This window comes from Bombus affinis, chromosome 2 (assembly GCF_024516045.1).
Source record: "Bombus affinis isolate iyBomAffi1 chromosome 2, iyBomAffi1.2, whole genome shotgun sequence".
Lineage (NCBI taxonomy): Eukaryota > Metazoa > Arthropoda > Insecta > Hymenoptera > Apidae > Bombus > Bombus affinis.
Window position 1 is genome coordinate 3,147,557 of NC_066345.1, and position 20,810 is coordinate 3,168,366.

Sequence of the window (20,810 nt, forward strand, 5' to 3'; positions counted from 1 at the left end):
ACTTAAACTCGCAGTGTCCCTATCACTGTTCGACGCGGGGAGTTTAGACTGGCCCTCCACGGGGGCGCTCTCCCACTCCTTGGTTACCCAGGTAGCCCGCACGGTGGCGCTTCGGTCTCGCGACCCAAGATGGCCTTCGCTCTGCCCCTAACCTCACTTTCCACACACAGCACTTTCAATCGTTTCTCTCGCTTTTATACCAGCGAGCTCCCCTATTTCTTGTATTCCCACTCATTCCGGAGCACTAGAAACTTCACTTTCGTGCACTTTTCCGCCCGAGTTCTTTAATTTACCCAGATATTTCGGTTATGCCTACGGAGCGACGTGCACGTGTCCGTTCTGCTTGCCGCCATCATCGAGCATGCAACACGGGATAATTGTCCAACTTACGACCTTAACAAGCCCGCTTGATTCCCTATAAGCGCTTGAAATTGATGCTTGTATTCTTTCCAGATTAACAAGCTTTGCCCCCCCCCCTTAGATCGTGTTTTCTCAAACAGAAAATATTGGAAGCGTACTCGTTGGCAAAACAGTTCACGGATAGTTCGTCCTCTGCTTGTTATTTGTTACAATACCGTTAACAAATAAATTCATGAAACATAGTGGTATCGCATAAATTGAAAATAAAAGCTTTGCGTATACTTGGGAGTTGAACTTTGGCTATTATACGTGTGTTATATATATATAATACACAATTATATGTACATATATAGAAGATTGCTTAGAATTTGGAGCTTAATAACATATCTCAAAATCATTGACATTAAAGAAGGTGAACCTCACTTACCAAATTTCCTTCCGCCAAATGATACATAAAAATTGAAAAAAATAATATACATAGTTTTGACTTTCTTCCGCATTATAATTTCAATCACTCGATTTATTCGGCTAAAGATAATCAAGCAATAACCTTACTTTACACGTATTCTCATCTCGTGAAATAGGTCACATCAGGGATTTTCAAAAGTCGATGGAATATTAATAGCGATTAATTATTTATGCATGTATTCTGCACGGTTAAAGCAATCACCTAGTGAATTATCGAGTTCCAGGAATATCAATTAGTCTTGGAAAAAAGTTTTCCATTATGCACTTTTGCCCACGGCGTCGTTCCAACAAATGAATCCGAGTTCTGAATCGCTTTCTCTCATATCACGAATTTGTAACGGTGTATCTTCAAATTTTAAACGATTGTAATGAATGCCTTTGCGTACAAAGACTGATACCTGGTTTGACTAGAAGCTTCAGTTAATTAGTGCCCCAGTTGATTTGGATGTTCAATACAACGCCACTCCCCCCCCCCCCCTCCCAAAAGTGGCTTGGTGTCCATGCGGATTTCCTCCACGTAAAAAAAAAAGAAAAAGAGAAAGGAAAAAAAAGAAAAAGAAAAAAAAACAGTTAATTTGGATGTTCACTACAACGCCACTTAAGGAGTGGCTTCGTGTCCGAGCGAATATTCCCCACGTAAAAAAAAAAAGAAAAAGAAAAAGGAAAGAAAAAGAAAAAGAGAAAGGATAAAAAAAGAAAAAGAAAATGGGAAAAAAAAGAAAAAGGAAAAAAAAGAAAGAAAAGGAAGAAAAGAAAAAGGAAGAAAAAGAAAATGAAAAAAAAGTTAATTTGGATGTTATAAAATGTTATATAACCAAGAACTTATCTTCTACTTGGTAGTCGAATAAGAGAAGACCGAGCCATTGAATCGCTCAAATAGATTAGCTGATTCGCTTAACGTATTTTTACTTCCCATGACGTAAACAAGAGCAGAAAGTACACAAGTAATAATACAGAAATGTCGAATGTACAGAGGAATAGATTTCGTTAAATCATTAGCACGTAACATTTCCTTATAATTCTATTTGTGTATAGCAAAATAGCTTGTGTGCTTTCATGAATTATATTTGATATTTAGAAGCTTTCATGTAGGTAGATATATAACTCGTGTTAATTAGTAATTTAACAATACATCATGACAACATATCATTTTCGTTTCTTCGTTTATCTCGTTATGCGCGTAAACGAATGTGTAAATAAAGACATATAATCAACGATAACATGTAGTGGCAAGCATATTGGTGAAATGATTGTGGATGATTTCACTCGGTGTATCGGTAAATAAACTTTGATAGACATTGCCGATGAATTCGCTGTCGGTGAAATCGTGTCGATGAAATAATTGTCAGTGATTTAAAGATAACCCAATTTATTGATCTCTCCTTCATAGAGTTGTACGTCTCTCTATAAAACATATTCTACCTGGAAGGGCTGAAACATTTAGCTTAGTCGCACTAAACTGGACTGGACTGCAAGTAAGAAGATTGAAATGCAAAATTCACGTGTGAGCGCAACGGTTTAGATGGAAAGTTCGATAAGGCGATTATGTATATTAACCCGAAAAAAAGCTCATGGCTTTGCAACGCGTTACACGCAACACGGAATTTCCCTCGCTGAAATAATCCTATTACAACGATACGATTTTCCTTAACTGATCTCGCAATGTAATTCTCCCTCTACAACTTTTTATTAGGTTTGAAACACGAGAGTTTCGAAGCTCTGCAAAGTCTCGCGAATCTAGAAGTCGAGTTTCAACGTATCTTCGCTTCTTATTTTATAGCTGTTAATAGTTATTATCTCTCTCTGCACGTACATCAAACGAGTACTTATGTAAATCCAAAGGAAACGGAAACAACCGAGAATAATTGAGGATAATTCGAATACGTACCGATTAGTAAAGTGTTTGGCAAAGAAAAAAAAAGGAAAATTGTATCGGAGAAATAGGGGAAAAACGGTGGCGTACATCAAGCAATCTTTATGGCTGTAATACATTTATTATTCATTTATGTTCATTTTCTATCGCGTAACAGACGTTGAAATAACTGGCAGAACGAGCATATAAATCTTGTATCGCTCGACATGACTTCTCCCGATGGAAAAATATTCACCAGCCTGGGATCGTGCATCGCTAATTACTCCGTTACTTTTACATTTGGAACGCGTTTCCATCCATACAAAAAAGCAAGAAGGCAAACCCTATCGCACAGTGATGAAGAGATGCAAAAGCAAGAAACCAACCAACGACATGCCGATCGACATGGTGGAAGCAGTCCTACAGAGGCTATTCACCATGGGACACGGACTCTCCCATTACGAGGGCCGCGAAGAGGCAGAGACCGAAGAAGAGGAAGACATCAGCTTCAGCGTCGTCATCGGCGAAGGCGATGTCGTCGATGCCGCCGGAAGAATGAACACCAAGAAGGCTGCAGGAGTCGATGGAAGACTCCTGGACTGCTGGAAGCAGGAGCTGGAAGCAAGCTGGAACCAGACTGCTGGAAGACGGTCAGAGTAATACTGCTAAGGAAGCCGGGAGAGGATCCCGGTCTCCCTAACGCGTACCGGCCGATAAGCATACTCCCAGCCATGAGCAAGATCTGGGAAAAATGCTTTAACAAGATCATCGAGAGATGCATCGGAACGGACCCGTTCCATCGGAGGCAGTATGGGTTCAGAAAGAAGAATTAGCTTAGCGAATACCGATAAGAACAGGAAGAAGCTGAAACGGACACAGCGAACGGCCCTGTGCATACCGTACCGTCTCCCACGCTGCACTTTGCGTGTTGACCGGGAATCTCCCGATCTACATAAAGATAAAGATGCTCGGAGAGACTTACGAGAGGAACAAGATCCATAAGACCAGGATCGGCGCGGATGACGGCAACGAGCTGAAGGAGGAACTGGAGGCGCAAGGAAATTAATACCGAGTGCGCTGCTATTTACCAAAAAGAAGATGGACATCGATCATCACACCGTGCAGCTGTTAACCGGGCATGGGAGTGTGACGGCACTCGACAAGCCAAATACCACCACTCGACACTAAATACTGTCGGACGACGGCAGCGACATCTGCAGCTCCCAGTGACAATTACAGCGGACCAGGCCCAACTACTACAACTATCACGCACGTCCAATAAATATATAACGCACACACGCTCACCTCTACAGGAGTTTTGGTTTCTATAGGAAGAGGATTGGCAAGAGCAGCGACAGCAACTGTCTCGACTGTGCACACCCTAACGACGATGCAGAGCACGCCCTCTTCACGTGCCCGAAGTGAACGGACAGAAGGATTGAGCTGGAGAACGCTCTTGGCGACGTGGACAATCTGATCGCCACGGTGACCGCCAAGAACGAGAGCTGGGATAAATTCAGGCAATTTCGCAAGACCGTCATGTCTCACAGGAGGGTGACAGCGAAGGCCTTGAAGGAGGTAAGGAGGAGAACGAGAGCAACAACAACTACGCGGAGCAGTGAAGGCAGAGATACAAGACAACAAAGAACCACAGAAGGAGATCAGCCCAGTATTCTGAACTAGCTGAGAAGATGACGAGAGCAATACTGAATATACAGTATACTGAATATACAGAATAACTGCCCGACGAAGAAGATACAACGGGGCATGAAAGGACAACCCTGATGACTGCCGACAGGTTTTACCGGGGTTGTCTGTCCTCAAAGCAAAGGAAAAAGGAGGAGGGGTTTTTAGTGGGTATGGCAACAACATCCGCCCGAGTCCCACATAACCCAGTGATGCGGATCACTGGGTATGCGTAACAGCATTTTCCCCTCCTCACGCAAAAAAAAAAAAAAAAAAAAAAACTATACACTCTATCAATTTTAAATTAATAATTTCGTTATTATATAATTTTTCTTAGTCTAAACTGAATCCAGGAGGAAGAACTTTCATCCAATTACATACTTCATTAATTCATGAATTATATTCGTTACCGTACGTACAAAAAGAAAGTTGACTGATATAAAAATTCAAAGGATAGAACTTCTAAGCTCGCGATTGGAAACAGATTCAGTTCAATGGTTTAATTTGCCATTTAATTGAATTCTCTGGCAATTTCAGCGAACTGTGGGCTTTAAAAGTGTCCCGCATTCAAACGCAAGACTTCTCCTCCACCTTTCCCTTTCTTTCAATTCCAACCTCAAGTAATTGACCTATTAATTCGACGATATATTTACATGCTTGCAAGGGATTCAAACAACTTCGTTGCGTTAAATTCGCAATTATAACCAACACGAATGTCTCAATCAATGTGCAGCTCGAAACAAATAAAAGATAATTAACTTTTCAATATAACGATTGATATGTTTGATGAAGAAAAATTTATGAATTTTTAAAAACGTCTCCTAGTACATTTAGCATTGTTATAATAAAAACTTAGAACACATACGCACACATATACTATTCCATGAAATGATTTACACAGCTATGAGTCTAATCCTATCATGTTATAAAGGGATGAACGAACTTTTCCTAATAAATATAACTTTATACAAAATCTTGTTTAAAAAAATTAGTTTTTTATTCTCATTAAATTAATTTAATATCAGAATATATAATTTTAGTCGTTATCAAAATTTTATGTCAAATGCGTTCATAGATACATATATAAATAAATGTATAATCCTATGTATTTATTTCAACTGAATTCTTAACTTAAATATTTATTAACAATATTCTGACGAATATGCAATGAAAGATAAAAACAACTTTATTTTTCTTATAGAATGTCTCATGCTTCTTACTCATTTTATGTTTCTCGTTGTCAGTGCGTAACTACTTATCAGCCGCATGAATGCTAAGTTTTACTACTGAGAAACGAAGAGACATATAGATGCAAATATACGCTACCTCGTGTGAAAAAACATCAGATACATTAACCAGAAGGAATATCCGATACATATAAAATTCATAGCGTAGTTATTTATACATACGGAATATTTCTTTCTGTATGAAATATTCTTTCTTCTGAATTCTTATTATAAATGTATGTCCATTTCCTACCTTAAAATGTCTCTCCTTTGAAAAACTCCATTTAAATATAACGATTAACAAAATATTACCAATAAAAATATTAAAACGAGATGCTGAAAGAACCTTTTAACGAAGTACAAATGATTATTTCAACTTTAATTCTGTTAAATTTGAATTGAATCATTTATAAACCGAACAGGTGTATAAAATTTTATTGCGTAAAAATCGTGAAGCTGAAAATTAGGAACGAATAACGAATGAGTAACCTAGTTTCATTAAAAGGTACGTGTACGCCGATCCGCGTAACAACTTCGACACTCCAATTATTATAAAGCATGTACCCTTCAGAGATTTTTTGCGCGAACGCAAGATACCTTTTACACGTGCAACTGAATAAGTGGAACGTGATTTTCAATATTTCTTCTTGTAGAACTTGTAACAACGTAACTGTTTCACGAATATTTTCCCTGACACTTTTACAACGATGCGTAGAAATCTCCTTTTCTAATTAATAATTTCAGCATTTCTCTGAACAGTTTCGTTGCGATTAAAAAATATACAAAGCTTACGACGTGCTTGTTTAAAAATATTTATATGGAACAAGATTTCGAATTTGTCGCATCAATCGCGATCTCAGCAGGTGTAAATTAATTCGTTCTAATGAACGAATAAATTAAACGGCTCGTGACAAAAATTATCCCTGTCCATGTTTGTTTTTCTAAAACTAATTCAAGGCGAGTTAAATGAATCGCTGTGTACCCTATTCGCGCAGCATGTGTTTTAACGACCAGCATGCAAGCGTTAACGGTGTACTTTAGTTTCTCATGGTTGTGTTAAGCTGGTTGCTCTTAGAATGAGCATATACTTACAAAAGGAGGTGAACAGAAGATAGCCTGGCACCATTTTGGCTCCGAATGGTAGCAGACGCAGAGGCTGCAAACCGAAGGTCCCGGCACATACATCAGTCCATGTGAGATAACTTCTCCTTCGAAATCAATACAGTTTTCTCCTAAAGCCACTGAAAACGATTACCAGCGTCAATATCTTTGCCACTCGACAATTTTTCGTACTTCGCCTCATATATTCTCCATGTTAGACATACCATAAAATATTTCGTGCAATCGCGTATTCCTGTCTAATGTCAGGAATTCTCTTTCCATAGATCTGCGTTTCCCATATTAAATATTTTGCTTATCAGTAAACATTCTTACAATTTGTGATTAATACTGTACGTACAAGAACGTTAAGTTTTTGACGTTGTAATATTTCACATGAAATAATAATGGCTGTATATCGACTAACTTATTAATTAATTAAATTCGTGTATATCAAGTTTCCTATCATTTAATACTTTCGTGTAACTACAGAGATTTGATACTATGAAATGAAATATAAAACTTGGTAAAAAGACGCGCTTCGTTAGGAAATGAGGGTAATGATGCAAATATTTTTTGTAGCCATTATATAGAATTTCGATGGTATAATTAATCAGTATCAACTTACCAGCCCCTGACGGGAAGAAAGTGACAAAAATAACCTGCAAGCAGATGAGCATTGCAAGTATTTTCGAGTACGAGTTCTTCATGGTTGTAAAAGATCAGGGGATGTTGTCGCTCTAGAATAGGGGAAAATCAGCTGTTTAAATAACTGTTGTGTGGGCACTGGAGTGCGTAGACCAGAAATATCTGCGACAAAAATCAGAATGCATTTGTTTTCACATGATTGGATCAATTTTGTGTAGGACTAAGCTGACTGAACCTAACACGGGATAATTGTCCAACTTACGACCTTAACAAGCCCGCTTGATTCCCTATAAGCGCTTGAAATTGATGCTTGTATTCTTTCGAGATTATCAAGCTTTGCCCCCCCCCTTAGATCGTGTTTTCTCAAACAGAAAATATTGGAAGCGTACTCGTTGGCAAAACAGTTCACGGATAGTTCGTCCTCTGCTTGGTATTTGTTTCAATACCGTTAACAAATAAATTCATGAAACATAGTGGTATCGCATAAATTGAAAATAAAAGCTTTGCGTATACTTGGGAGTTGAACTTTGGCTATTATACGTATGTTATATATGTCGGGTCGGCGTTAACATTTGAGTTAGGGTTGAGGGCGTGAAACGAATCCCTATTGGCGCTAGACGTGATCATTATGCAATAAAGGAGATATTTACTAGTGCAAATATGACTATGATGGAATTGGACAAGTAATCGGATAATTAGGTACTCGAGAAGCTAATGACAATGATCCTAGGCTCACTAACGAATCCGCGGTCAAGGGGATGACGGACTCTACTTTTCCTCAGCGTCTAAGTTGTACTCAATATTAATGCACGAGGCAATCACTACGTATCTGAGAGTTACTTGAATCGTCTTTGAGATCGTACCGGAGAGTGGTTCTCCATCACGGTAACGCTGTCGAGGAAAACTATGATGGGTGTGCCCAAGGGCACGAAATCATCGGATTCGTGGAGAAAAGCCTTCATTCGGAAAGTGAGGGAAATTGGCGTTACTGTTAATTGGTCAATTTCCATGTTGGTGGTTAGGGAAGGGTGCTAGCCGCCCTTAAGAGAAAGTTCGAGAAGAGGAAGCGTCGTTGGTGAGAAAAATAGATTTCTCCTATTTTCTCGTAGTTGGGACGAGGACTGTTTGTCGGTTTGAAGGACTTTAGTTAAACAGACCTTAAGATTTATAGCAGGTCCTCGGGCTAGCTGAACATGTACTGTGGAGACGCGTCGACATCTGGTAATCATCTTACTCAAAGAATAGAGTCTGCGTGTGGCGAGCCACGGGACAGAAATCGTTGAAATGCTTACCGTCGTGCCCCGTCCTAAGTATTTCTTTTAAGGAGAGCTATAGGGTTACTTCATGCCTTTGTTAGACAAAACGTTCATCCCTTGACCGCGACTACGTTCGGCGACTGGTTGTCGCCTCGAGCCCGAGCTCACTATCATAAATCTCAAATAAGTACAGTCGAATCGAATGACAACAGTTTCTTAATTCGGCTATGGTGAAAACCAAATTACAATACTAGGGGTCTTCCCAAAGTTCCGAAGGGAAGGTTCCAGTATTCTTTCATCTCCGACATATATATATAATACACAATTATATGTACATATATAGAAGATTGCTTAGAATTTGGAGCTTAATAACATATCTCAAAATCATTGACATTAAAGAAGGTGAACCTTACTTGAACGATGAAACGTTTGATCAGATAATGTTCTTCGTTCGATACTAAAGGAAATTGAGAAGAAACATCGAAAATTCGTTAATAAAACGAATTTCTTTGTTTCTGTGAGATAATAAACTTGATATACGTATTGGTTTTTAAAATCAATATATCTAACCAATGGGCACACTTTTAACAAGGGTGATGGAACATACCAAAAATCTTTCAAGATGGTCTTGGCAACGGAAGAGTCGAAAATATGACAATTATAAATGAAAAATTCTAATATTTTACAGCTGACAACGATAAAGAACTCCAGATATTCTCCTAATTAATTTACAACAAATTCGCGTATATGATCGATAGCTGACGTCATTGTGCCCCACAGCCCTTGTAAAACGATAAGAATTTCCTGGAAAAACTTGTAGCCACGAAATGAAAAATATGATAAAACTTCTAACAAGAGTACTGAGACGAGCAACTTTGTACTTACCCTTTCGGAGTAGGGAACGTGATTAAACGTCCGCGAGTTCGAAACTTTTGTAAGTCACTGGCACGGCCGCTGCTTATGGTGGGAATGTAATAGATATGTCGGAGATGAAAGAACACCGGAGCCTCCCCTTTGGAGCGATGGGAGGACCCCCTTAGCGCTGTAATCCAGATTTCATCATAGCCGCACTAAGAAACTGTTGTAATTCGATCCGACTGTACTTATTCGAAATTTATGATAGTGAGCTCGGGCTCGAGGTGACAACCGGTCGCCGAACGTAGTCGCGGTCAAGGGATGAACGTTTTATCTAACAGAGGCATGAAGTAACTCTATAGCTTTCCTTAAAAGAAATACTTGGGACGGGGCACGACGGTAAACATTTCAACGATTTCTGTCCCGTGGCTCGCCACACGCAGACTTTGTCCTTCGGGTAAGACGATTGCCAGATGCCAACGCATCTTCACAGTATATGTTTAGCTGGGCGAGGACCCGCTACGAATATTAAATTTCAATTACACAAAGTCTCTCAAATAGACAAATGGCCTGTGCCCCGACTACGGGAAGATAAGAGAAATCTATCCTTCCACGAACGACGCTTCTCGCTAGCAACTTTCCCCAAGGACAGCTAATATCTTTCTCTAACCACCAACATGGAAATTGACCAATTAACAGCAACGTCAATTTCCCTCACCCTTCGAGCGAAGACTTTTCTCCGCGAATCCGATGATCTCGTGCCCTTAGGCACACCCATCATAGTTTTCTTCGACAGCGTCACCGCGACGGAGAGTCACTCTCTAGTGCGATCTCATCAGTAATCGACCTGTCTTTCGTATACGAAATAATTGCCCCCGTGCTCTAACATATAGTGTAACTTAGACGCAAACGAAGGGTAAAGTCCAGTATCCGTTGACCGCGGAAACGTTGCCGGAGCCGAGACCATTGTCATAGTGCCGCGAATATCGAAACCTTGCGATTATCTATCGACGCTGTAAATCTCCCTAATTTGTGTCAATAAACTCAACCATTGTTACACCGCACCTATGGCTAATTCCAACGAAGATTCACCGAACACCCCCACCCCCAATCCTGACGTGCGTCCGACAGATATAAGTACAGAGCGCGTGAGCGAACTAAAAACGCGATATAGGGCTAAAGAGAGAGACCGTTCCGTCCTTCTCTAATGCCCGCGTACTTGTACCGGAAATATGTAACAACGGTAAACGAGCGCCGTCAGTGTCCACTAGTGTGCATGCCTGATTAAACAAGGACAGGAAATGCCTATATACAGCCTTCTCTTTCTATTTCCATGTCGCATCCATCTTACTATACAGTAGACAGGACTCGACTATTCCATCATTATATTCGCACCCTGCTTATGCGTGAACCAACATCGCCATGACAACAAATCGTTCGTCTCCTGTTTGATGCTCAGTTTTCAACGGAGTTGAAGGGAAACTTTATAAGAGAAAGGAAGTGACGGATTGTCTCAAAGTAATAAACGAAAATTCTCGTAACTATCGAAAAACGATAGTCAATACAAGGATATCATTATCACATTTAAAACTATCACAATGAACGGTGATTTATCGCTGCAAGGTACCACAAATAAGATATCTTATAATTTGCGAAAAGAGGTAAGGAATATTCTAGATTTTAGACTTTGGAACTTCCATGACAGTCATGAGTGTGTTTTGTCATTGATTTGCCATATTGCGTTTTTCACAATTGTTGTTCATTTTTTGTGATATTTTACACTCGCACATAGTATCTATGATTTTTTCTTTCGATAATTCTTATAATTATTGTCAATAATTAATTATTTATAACCATTTACGCTGTATTATATATCATTAAGATTTATCTTTGCACGTATCAAGATGGTAGATAACAAAATTATGTGTAACAAATTGATTAAACTCGCAATGTAACAGAAAATTGCATGAAAATCTTTATATTATTAATAATTATTGTTAATAATAAAAAAAATAAATGTCGCATTAGGAGGAGAGTCGTACTTCGGAACGTAATCGGAACATATTGTACCTTATATGTGATTATTTGGGACGCAATGGGTGAGTACATTGCAATTTAGATATCTTCTTAGTTGCAATTTTTTCGAATAATATCGGTGACCAATCGAAATAGAAATTAGTGCGGAAAGAGGGGAAGGAACCAAAATTTGAAAATCGACATCGGTAACTCAGTAGTTATAGAATAACTCAATCGATAACGTAGATTAACTAGTTATAAATGAAAATATATATAAATTCAAACTTTAAAAATTGGAAATTAAAAAGCAGAAGGCAAAATATTATCGCCGAGGATTTATATAATAATAAATAGACAGTACATTCTTTTTGTCTGTCTTACCTAGAAATAAAACAGTTAATTGATGATTATCGTATAGTGTGTACTCATAGCATAAAATTTGTTCAATGAATTAAAAATTATATTTTTTAGATATGTAGACATTAGCGATGTATTAATCCGGGAAGCTCGTCTACCTCGGAAATATCGAGTCTGCGACAACGTCGATTTGGAAATTATTCTTACAGAATATGAAAATTATTACAAGATGAAATTCCAAAAATATCCTATATTGTGCAAGAAAATAACTGAAAAGGAAATAAAGACGAGGGAAATGACAAATGCGAACAAAGTGTAAGAATTTAAATTATTTAACACTATTCAACGTTCTCAACGTATTCAACGTATCGATTACAATATCATTCAATCTTCGAAGAAGTAGTAAAACGTGTCAAATCTGTTAGCAAAGAAACGAGAAGTGAGTCTGTGAAAGGGAGGAATGTACAACAGAAGATGACGGGTGACGCTACGGATGATATTAATCTCGCAATGACAGTGACACCAATTTTCGCCAATGAAAGCGATGGAGCTTCATCAGAAGAGCTATTTAACGTCTCAATGGAACAATCCACGCAATCAAAGATATCGCAACGGGCTCGGAAGCTTTATATAGACAATCCGGAATTGCGGAAGATTGCTGAAGACATTTCATGCGTAAGTTATTTTCGATTAATATACGTATTGTAAAGCTTTTTAAAAATAAAATACCTATCGATAAACAATCCACTGTATATCAATGACGCAGGGATTTCAGTAAAGCTTTAAATAACGAATTACATAACACTTACGGAAATTAATACGGAGATTATGCGCCATTTCATCTTTGTATTGTCGCAGGAAATCATACTGACAAAATTAAATGTATATTGGGACAACATTGTAGGCCTAGAGGAATGTAAATCTGCTATTAAGGAGGCCATTGTGTATCCCCTTAAGTACCCTATCTTTTTTAATGGCCCATTTTCTCCCTGGAAAGGTATTCTGCTATACGGACCACCTGGTACAGGTAAGATACTCGTATTTCTTTCATTCCCGTACATGTTTACAATCAATTACGAAATAGGGAAGACGATGTTGGCGAAGGCAGTCGCAACAGAATGCCAATGCACCTTTTTTAACATAACGGCCAGCTCATTGGTGAGCAAATGGAGAGGCGATTCCGAGAAGTATATCCGTGTAAGTTGATTTCCTTTGTCTATGAAGAAGAGATTCTAGGTTTAAAAAGATTTGTTTTTATTTGTCGTCATTCATATATAAATAGAATAGTTGTTTGGAAAACGAAATGATATTACGTTCGTGATGAAACAATGAATTTAAGGAATTTTGAATATAATATTTAATAAATAATAAATACATTTGTTAAACTGAACAGGTTTTATTTGAACTTGCCTATAATTATTCGCCTACAATTATTTTTATCGACGAGATTGACTGGATAGGCACAAATAAAGGAGTAAACTGTACATTGTCTGAACCTGCAAAGAGATTCAGATCAGAACTTCTTTCTAGATTGGATGGATTAGTATCTAACGAAAATTCTAATGTAGTTCTTTTGGCTGCAACTAATTGCCCTTGGTATGTATATCACGCTATTTCAATGTTTTCTAAGTAGAAAATATCTTAATATCATAATTATTCATTATCTTAATCTTAATTATTGTGTTGTTCGGAATATTCCTTCGTTATTATTAATATAACAGAACAATAATATTTATTGTAAATATATTATTAGGGACATTGATGCAGCTTTACACAGACGCCTCGAAAAGAAAATATACGTATCATTACCAAATGAAGTTACTCGACTCGATATGTTCAAATTATACCTTAGCAACCAGTTATTAGAGAATATGGATATTGTAACCCACATAATAAAATCTACTGAAAAATATTCTTGCGCGGATATAAAATTGCTTTGTAAGCAAGCATGGCTGCTAGAAATAAGTCCAATGTGGGAAAAACTTGAAAAAAAAGAAACATCTGTTACGACTTTGAAATATGAATTAAAGAATTATGAAATAATAGCAAAATTGTTAAAAACAATGTCACCTACAGTCACGGATGTGGATAGATATAAAGCGCGGAATAAATATGTATGCCATAAGAACATATTTTAAAAAATATAAATGGTTATCATAATATATATCATTAATATAATTATCGTTCGAAAAATTGTTCGTGTGCGTGCATGTATGTGTGCGCACGCGCTATAAACAAGTTTGAAATGTTCGTTCTACATATATGTATACGTGGTATACGTATTCCCTTATAATATATAATATGTGTAATCTGAGTGGTAATATATCCACGTATTACATATGTGTTAGTGTATTTTATCGATAATCTGTCTTTTATTTCCTCTTATCTTATTAACGCATGTATGGGCGCGTATATGCGCCGGGCGAAAGCTATGGGTGTAGACTCAGAACACATATATGCGTTTTTTGCAAGTATTCCGCATGGCCTAAGGACAGATATACGCGTTTGTCGATTTTTCCGATCAAGTAGAAGTAATACTATTACATTTATGTGAGATAAATATGAATGTATTCCTTAGTAACGGCAGTAAGCAAATGCCAATAATGTCTCGTTATAATTGTCTACCTGTTTCGAGGACAGTCGCATCTAATTATCGAGAAGAAAATGTGTTGTTTGTGAGAAAAATAAGAGAATGCAGAAAATGCGATGTCGGATTATGTATCGATAATTGTCTTGAAATTTTTCTCATACAACTGAATTATTAGCCAAATTCTGTTGTAAATTCTAAATGTTTATTGTAAATTTCAATGTTTAAAATAAATAATCAATACTAAAAAATAACGCTCTTGAATTATTTAATCTCGTGCAAAAGAATTACTATAACTTATTACGCTTTGCGCTTTCAATAGTCAATCAACAGAGTTCAGTCTAACGAAGAAGTTCCCTCCTACGCTAACGAACTGTCCTGTTTTTGCGTCCAGGCTTTCAGGACATAAATTAAAATATCGCACATAAGCACAGCGTAACAGCGGCTTAAATTTAAGTTACAATAATAATCTTAAAAAAAAAAAAGAAAAAAAATGTAATAATGCATGGCTATGTCGTACCGTCGCGTATCGGTACTTTTGCCTGTACCACCCTACAATCAGAATTCAGCGTTTATTCTGGAAGAAAATCATGTAAAAAAAAAATATGTAAAAAATCTGGAATTAATAAACAAAGATTTAAAAAAATCAACAATTAAACAAGGGATTGAGATGACCAATCCCGCTCACGCTGCGAACTTCGAACGCGGAAGAGTCGAGCCGTGGCCATGATGGGTGATTCCAGGAATCGGTCGCGTATGGCAGGATCTGCCATGCTTTACCGATCCCAGCCGCGCCGATTTCCGTCAACAGGCACAGTAACGGAGATATTTGGAACAGAAGCAGCCGCATATTCGTCTATCTGAAATTAAAGAGATGATTTCATGTAGAAGATACAAATTCGTTCCCTGATATTGAAATGCCGAACACGAGGAAAATGAGACATGCAAATGACAAAGTCGATGATCAATAGGAAGATAACATAAACAATTGTAGATTACAAGGAAAATTTTGAAAAATGATACGTGTTCTAATAATAGAATATAAATAATAAAAAGGAGAATGTAATTGCCATTCTTCTATGTATTTTAATTTATGAGACGTAACTTCTGAATGACCTGTAATGCCCGTTTCCGCGGCATTATGCGCCGAGTTCCGGACTACGCGTAGACCCGGTAGCGCGATTGTTCACTCGATTACATTTACCATAGCGAAATCGAACTAGAATTCGACTCGACACGCGTACGCGCGCAACCACTGAAAGTTCAACGCACCAGTACCGTCAGACGATTCGAAACTTGTGAATCATCTGCTAACGATACGTATCCACCGTCAAAATTTTTCATTGCAATAATTTTTCATAACGTTGCAACGATCGCTATATTTTCAATATACATGTATGATCGTAATAAAGAGTGTTTACTCTTCTTAGACTGTTATTTGTACAACATTATACGGAAATGTATGTTTTACGTGATATGGCTTCTCTCGACGCGTGGATCCATTGGGAAAACTGCTATATTTATGGTAACTTAATCGTTACAATAACATGAGAACACGTAAAACCGACTCAAAGTTGTAAAAACATGCTTGATACAACTCAAGTGTATTATATACGTTTGAAGCATCACCGCCCATTACTACACCATCAACATCAATCATGTTCCACACCACGGTCATTCTTCTGCAAAAAACGTTAATTAAAAGAGAAAGAGAAAGAAGAATTACTGCACAAACTTCGACAACCATGGGACTTCCGTATACATATACAACAATGAGATCACCGTGAAATTGTCTTATCTTGTTCTTTTAATCGCGAAAAATCTGTCCGTAAGTTCGTGGACCGTGTCGAACAGAACGCTATATACGAGGTAGAACGGGTTTTTGTCCGACTGTTGCACGGTTAAGAGCACGACGAGCAACATTGTTCGTGGCGATAAAATGAAAGTAAAAAAATGCAACGAGGAAACAAAGGATAGAACGTCTAGACATAGCGGAACAAATCTTCGGCAGGAAGATCTTCTCCGTTAACATCGACTCCGCACAGTTACGCTCGCTCTTTTACAGTTAGCCTCGCGGACCTGTCTTAATTTGTAACTACGTTTCGGGACATCCTCAACACGTTCCCCAACGCGTAGGTTTCATACGACAAATTCAATGTCATAGTGGTTTAAGTCGTAATTCCGAATGTTTGAATTCATTTTTACTCTAAAACATATCTTCCCTTTGGTTTCAGAACCGATTAAGTCGTAACTTTATTCTCTACCATTTCTGTTTCCACGGTTTGAACAGATGTAATCTATTTTTACGGTAATAAACACAGAAGATTATTTGATGAAAACTGGCAATGGCCTAACTTACACCACTATGATTCTCAACCCTGTTTTCCAAATTGTGTTATATAATATTTTATGAAATGTTGGTGCCATACAGGATGAAACGATCTTAGGCGAATCAAACATCTTATTTTCCCTTACGCCATTCAAATTATAAACAATGCAAACTTTTTAACATTTAACTCCGCTGTCTCATTATGTCGATTCCGTCAACTGTACGTATGCTGATGAACAGTAGTTAATTGTCGGTTTCACGATGGGATTTCGAAGAGGAAATTGGATAACGGATAGGTGAGGGGCTCTGAAGTAGGATAAGAACGTAATTGTAACTCGACTTTTGATGATTTATTGCCTAGCTAGCGGGATCGAGAGCGTGACTGGTGATGTAAGATACTGAGGAAAGTTAATTAAACTTAGCTTCATTACGTAGAGTAAATAAGATGTTTGATTGCAGTAGAAATTGTCACATATTTGATAAATGTTAGATTTCTATATATAAGAAAAATGTATAAAAGATATGTAAGAGTATAAGACTATTTCTAAGAAAGGTAAATTATGGGTTTTTCATCAAATGTTTGAATCAACTTTGTTAAAGCATTCCCTAATTTAACCATTTAGATGTTAACTATCGAGAAACCAGTCCAGTGTGTCGTATATCTCATCATTTACATAGGAACAAAATCTCCACGTTCAGGCTGTACAGTTAATTGAAATTAAAGGCAAACACTGTAACTCTGGCACAACTGTCCTTATTTTCGCAACTAATTACCATTTGTCCCATTTCATTAAAACTTTTTAACAGCCGGTAAATAAATTGATGGAATTTCCTCGGTTCAATTTATGAGTGATGAAAATCAAAATTACTTAAAAGTACCATTCCTCGATATCTCCAAAAATATGTCATTTCTAACCGTATAATAATCTATAAGCAGAGAAATGTCAATGAAAATTTAAGACGAAAAAGAGGTAAATTTACCTGAATTCCAGAGCGCGGCCGGCTTTCAAATGTCGTTGACTGTTCAGAGTTACCACGCTTACTACGGTCCGTGAACTACGGCTTGCCGGTTTACCCCGGCTTCGTATCTGCATACCGTGTGCTGTTGTCGCCGCTAAAACACGCTCACCCCTCTACTCGCGGACTTAACTACCGTTCTCAATTGGTCGCTGTTTTTAACTGTAGTTCTTGTTCCGAAAGATAGGTAAATGGCTTCCTCTATGATCTACGAGCCAACACAATCAAAGATGATCGTTTAAAGTAGCTTATAGGAACAGGCAGACTACGGGCACATTTACGCTCCGATCGTGTGTAGAACGCTAAAAGGTAGAATTCTGAAAACTGTAGAACAAACGAGCGATAGTATTGCTAAAAAGACAAGTTAAGAGTACATAAATATGTAGTAAGAGGAAAGAAAAGATCTTCAACTGACAAACAAGTAATTGTGTCTATCATCATTTCGTCAATGCGGTTAAGGATAGTTATATACATTTATACATTACATTCTAAGAGTTACAGTTGCATGAAACAAAGGAGAAAGTGATGGGAGCAACTTACCTGCTCATTTATCCTCTGCACGTTCGGAGATGCGCATTAACATTATCATAATCGCTCAGTTGAATTATGCTTGTATTAGTATGTTTTATCTTCTTCGTTAATACATAAGAAGTACTTCAATATCGAATCCAAATCTGTGAAATCTAAGTTATATATAAATATATATACTTTCAATGTGATTATCAATAGTTTAGTTTATTTAATTCAACATATGTATATTTTCATGAAAACAAAAGTACGTCAAATTTTAACGAGCAATAGCTTTCGTTTTACATCACTATACGGTAATTTGCAGGATGCAAAAAGAAAAATAGAGAGTCTGATCTGAAAATAGAATGATCTTGAATAAATTGTAAAGGACATAATAGCGCTGTCATGCGCTATGGTGCATAAACTAGGGTAGAATTAAAAGCGTAGTAGAATGTAGATCGTTAACAAATAAAAATTAATCTAGGTGTTATTAAAGAAATTTGTTTCACCTTTTAAACTTTTTGATGATTGGTTTACTTTGAATATTTTGCATATTTTTGCATATCATGAGCATTTGGTACATTTCCATACATTCAAATTTTCTATGAATATAAAATGATCCGCACTCTACTTCATAGTATACTCTATACGTTTAAAATGCTCCATTAGAAGCTTAAATCTATCAAAATACAGCTCCTAAGGAAATGTGAACTTTCACATGAACACATAATATCGATTTTCTGATTGAAACGTATAGACAGATATATACTAGCATAAGCCACCTTCGGCATTTGACTGCATGGTGCAGCACTACTCTCTCTGGGATATCCTAGCCACTTTCGGCATTTGGCCGTATGGTGCAGCACTAGCTCTGTAACATAGAAAACCATAGGCGTCAGTTCTTCTTATTTCCTCTCTCATATATGTTTACTTTAATGTCACTTATTCAGGCGCTTGATATATTGTCGGAATGAAATTTTAGTAATGTGCAAGTAATTGTGAGTAGATTAATAAAGTATAATAAGATATTAGATTCATGTACATAGTTTCAAGTGACATCAATCTTTATGTCTAGTATATACATGTGTATTGATCTATAAGTCAGTGTTAAAATAACAAACAAACCAGCAGAAGAAGGAAAGAAGATTTCCTTCGGTTTTGCAAAATCTATTAAGAAATCTATTAAGAAAAAATGCTATTCCACAAAAAAAAAGAAAGTTGATTACATTGAATGCCTTAATGAAAAAGGTATTAAAGTAATAGGGTGAGTTCAAAAAGTAAAATTTATAATCAAGAAACATATAACCTCAACCTAACCTATAAAAATCACCAATAGCGGAATATATATATTTGAAAACAATTTTTTATTTCAATGAGGAAGAAAGAAAAGATGAATCTCTAATTATTCCATTACTAGGTTCAAAAACCTGGCATGATAGAATTGTTAATAAAATAGATGCAGACATTTTCCTTCCGAAGGCAGATAAGGAAAAGGTAGGAGACGCTAGTGTTAACGAGGCAAAATCAAAGCTATCTAATGGAAAAACATCGCCAATAATATCAATAAAGAAAGAGCCAGTTGAAGATAGTGAAAATAAAGTTGTTACTTTAGAAGAGCAAGCGGCGGAAGAAATCATTGAGGAACTTAAGTCAAAGAATGAACATGAAACTAAAACAAATGATTTAACTTTACCTTTAGTAGAAGATGAATCATTAAGAGGCAAAGAACAGGTACGTTATCAACATATTGATGTGCAATGCACAGATGTATTACATTTGCATATTATAAATATTGTTTTTTATTCTTCAGTCTACGTTAGAAGATTATGAAAAAATTCCTATTGATGCTTTTGGTGTAGCACTGTTACGGGGAATGGGATGGCAACCAGGAAAGGGAATTGGTTGAAATGAAAAGTATGAATTTTATTCTAGATTAAATTAATTATATGTGTTTAATACATCACTTATTGGAAAGTAAACAGAGAACATCATTTTTTATTTCACAATCGTTTATTCTAACTATTACAGATTAGTAGCAGCTGTCATACCAGAATTACGACCAAAAGGTATGGGTCTTGGAGCAGACAAAGTAGCATTGCAGAAGAAAAATACAGATTCCAAAAAAGAAGAGGAAGAAGTTAAAATCGAGAAAGGAACATTTGTGAAAATTATAGCTGGAAAACAAGGTAATAATTATGGTCAAATAGAAGGATTCGATGATGATGCAGGAAGGCTCATAATAAACCTAGCTCTTGGTGGAAATATAATATCTGTAAATGAATTTATGGTACAGCCAGTGACTAAATCAGAATATTCTAAGAACTCAAAAGTTCTAAGTTAGTATGAAGTGTTAGTTTTTCATTAAGGGACTTTTAAGAAAATAAATTTGAATTGACATACACATATAAAGACATAATCAGACATGTAGAAAAACTAATTCAAGAGTACCTGTAAGTGTGTTGTTGCATGCAATTTTTTAAAGGTCCCTTCTAATTTTATATAAAATATGATAAATGTAGATCGGTCCGTCGTGTCCAGTAGTTGG

The 20,810-nt window shown here is 36.9% G+C and overlaps 2 protein-coding genes and 1 long non-coding RNA gene across 10 annotated transcripts in view; 2 read left to right on the forward strand and 1 right to left on the reverse strand.

The window, feature by feature from the left end:
- LOC126913793 (G-patch domain and KOW motifs-containing protein homolog 1-like) overlaps positions 1 to 20,810 on the forward strand; it is a 60,363-nt gene that overhangs the window by 17,513 nt on the left and 22,040 nt on the right. Inside the window, exons 1-2 of one of the 7 annotated variants that reach the window (XM_050717064.1) lie at positions 19,467 to 19,542; positions 19,651 to 19,996. The exons of 3 other annotated variants lie outside the window; for them this stretch is intronic. The gene's annotated coding sequence lies outside the window, so the exon portion shown is untranslated. Of the gene's footprint in view, positions 1 to 19,127; positions 19,264 to 19,464; positions 19,543 to 19,650; positions 19,997 to 20,810 lie in introns of those variants that run through there. 3 more of the 7 variants (XM_050717065.1, XM_050717062.1, XM_050717059.1) reach the window with 3 other exon arrangements.
- On the forward strand, positions 10,875 to 14,663 carry LOC126929029 (katanin p60 ATPase-containing subunit A-like 2). Of its 2 annotated transcripts, XM_050745026.1 has the most exons (7): positions 10,875 to 11,548; positions 11,937 to 12,137; positions 12,248 to 12,497; positions 12,681 to 12,849; positions 12,907 to 13,019; positions 13,216 to 13,418; positions 13,576 to 14,663. In XM_050745026.1, the coding sequence occupies exons 2-7, from the start codon at positions 12,052 to 12,054 to the stop codon at positions 13,958 to 13,960; spliced, it is 1,206 nt and encodes a 401-aa protein (XP_050600983.1). In that variant the 5' UTR covers positions 10,875 to 11,548; positions 11,937 to 12,051; the 3' UTR covers positions 13,961 to 14,663. The 2 variants fall into 2 exon arrangements, with proteins under 2 accessions (XP_050600983.1, XP_050600984.1); XM_050745027.1 differs by lacking the exon at positions 10,875 to 11,548 and having other exon boundaries at positions 11,979 to 12,137; positions 12,253 to 12,497.
- Positions 16,624 to 18,908, reverse strand: LOC126913811 (uncharacterized). Its single transcript, XR_007709398.1, has 4 exons — positions 18,775 to 18,908; positions 18,296 to 18,619; positions 17,720 to 18,079; positions 16,624 to 17,665 (listed from the first exon to the last, which is right to left on the reverse strand). It is a non-coding gene; the product is annotated as an uncharacterized LOC126913811 (long non-coding RNA).

Excerpts from the sequence above, each read along its gene's own strand:
- LOC126929029 (XM_050745026.1), top strand. The coding sequence starts at position 12,052 with ATGAAATTCCAAAAATATCCTATATTGTGCAAGAAAATAACTGAAAAG. Across the intron at positions 12,138-12,247 it reads ATGACAAATGCGAACAAAGT|CAAAGAAACGAGAAGTGAGT; the intron begins GTAAGAATTTAA and ends CAAATCTGTTAG. Across the intron at positions 12,498-12,680 it reads TTGCTGAAGACATTTCATGC|GAAATCATACTGACAAAATT; the intron begins GTAAGTTATTTT and ends GTATTGTCGCAG.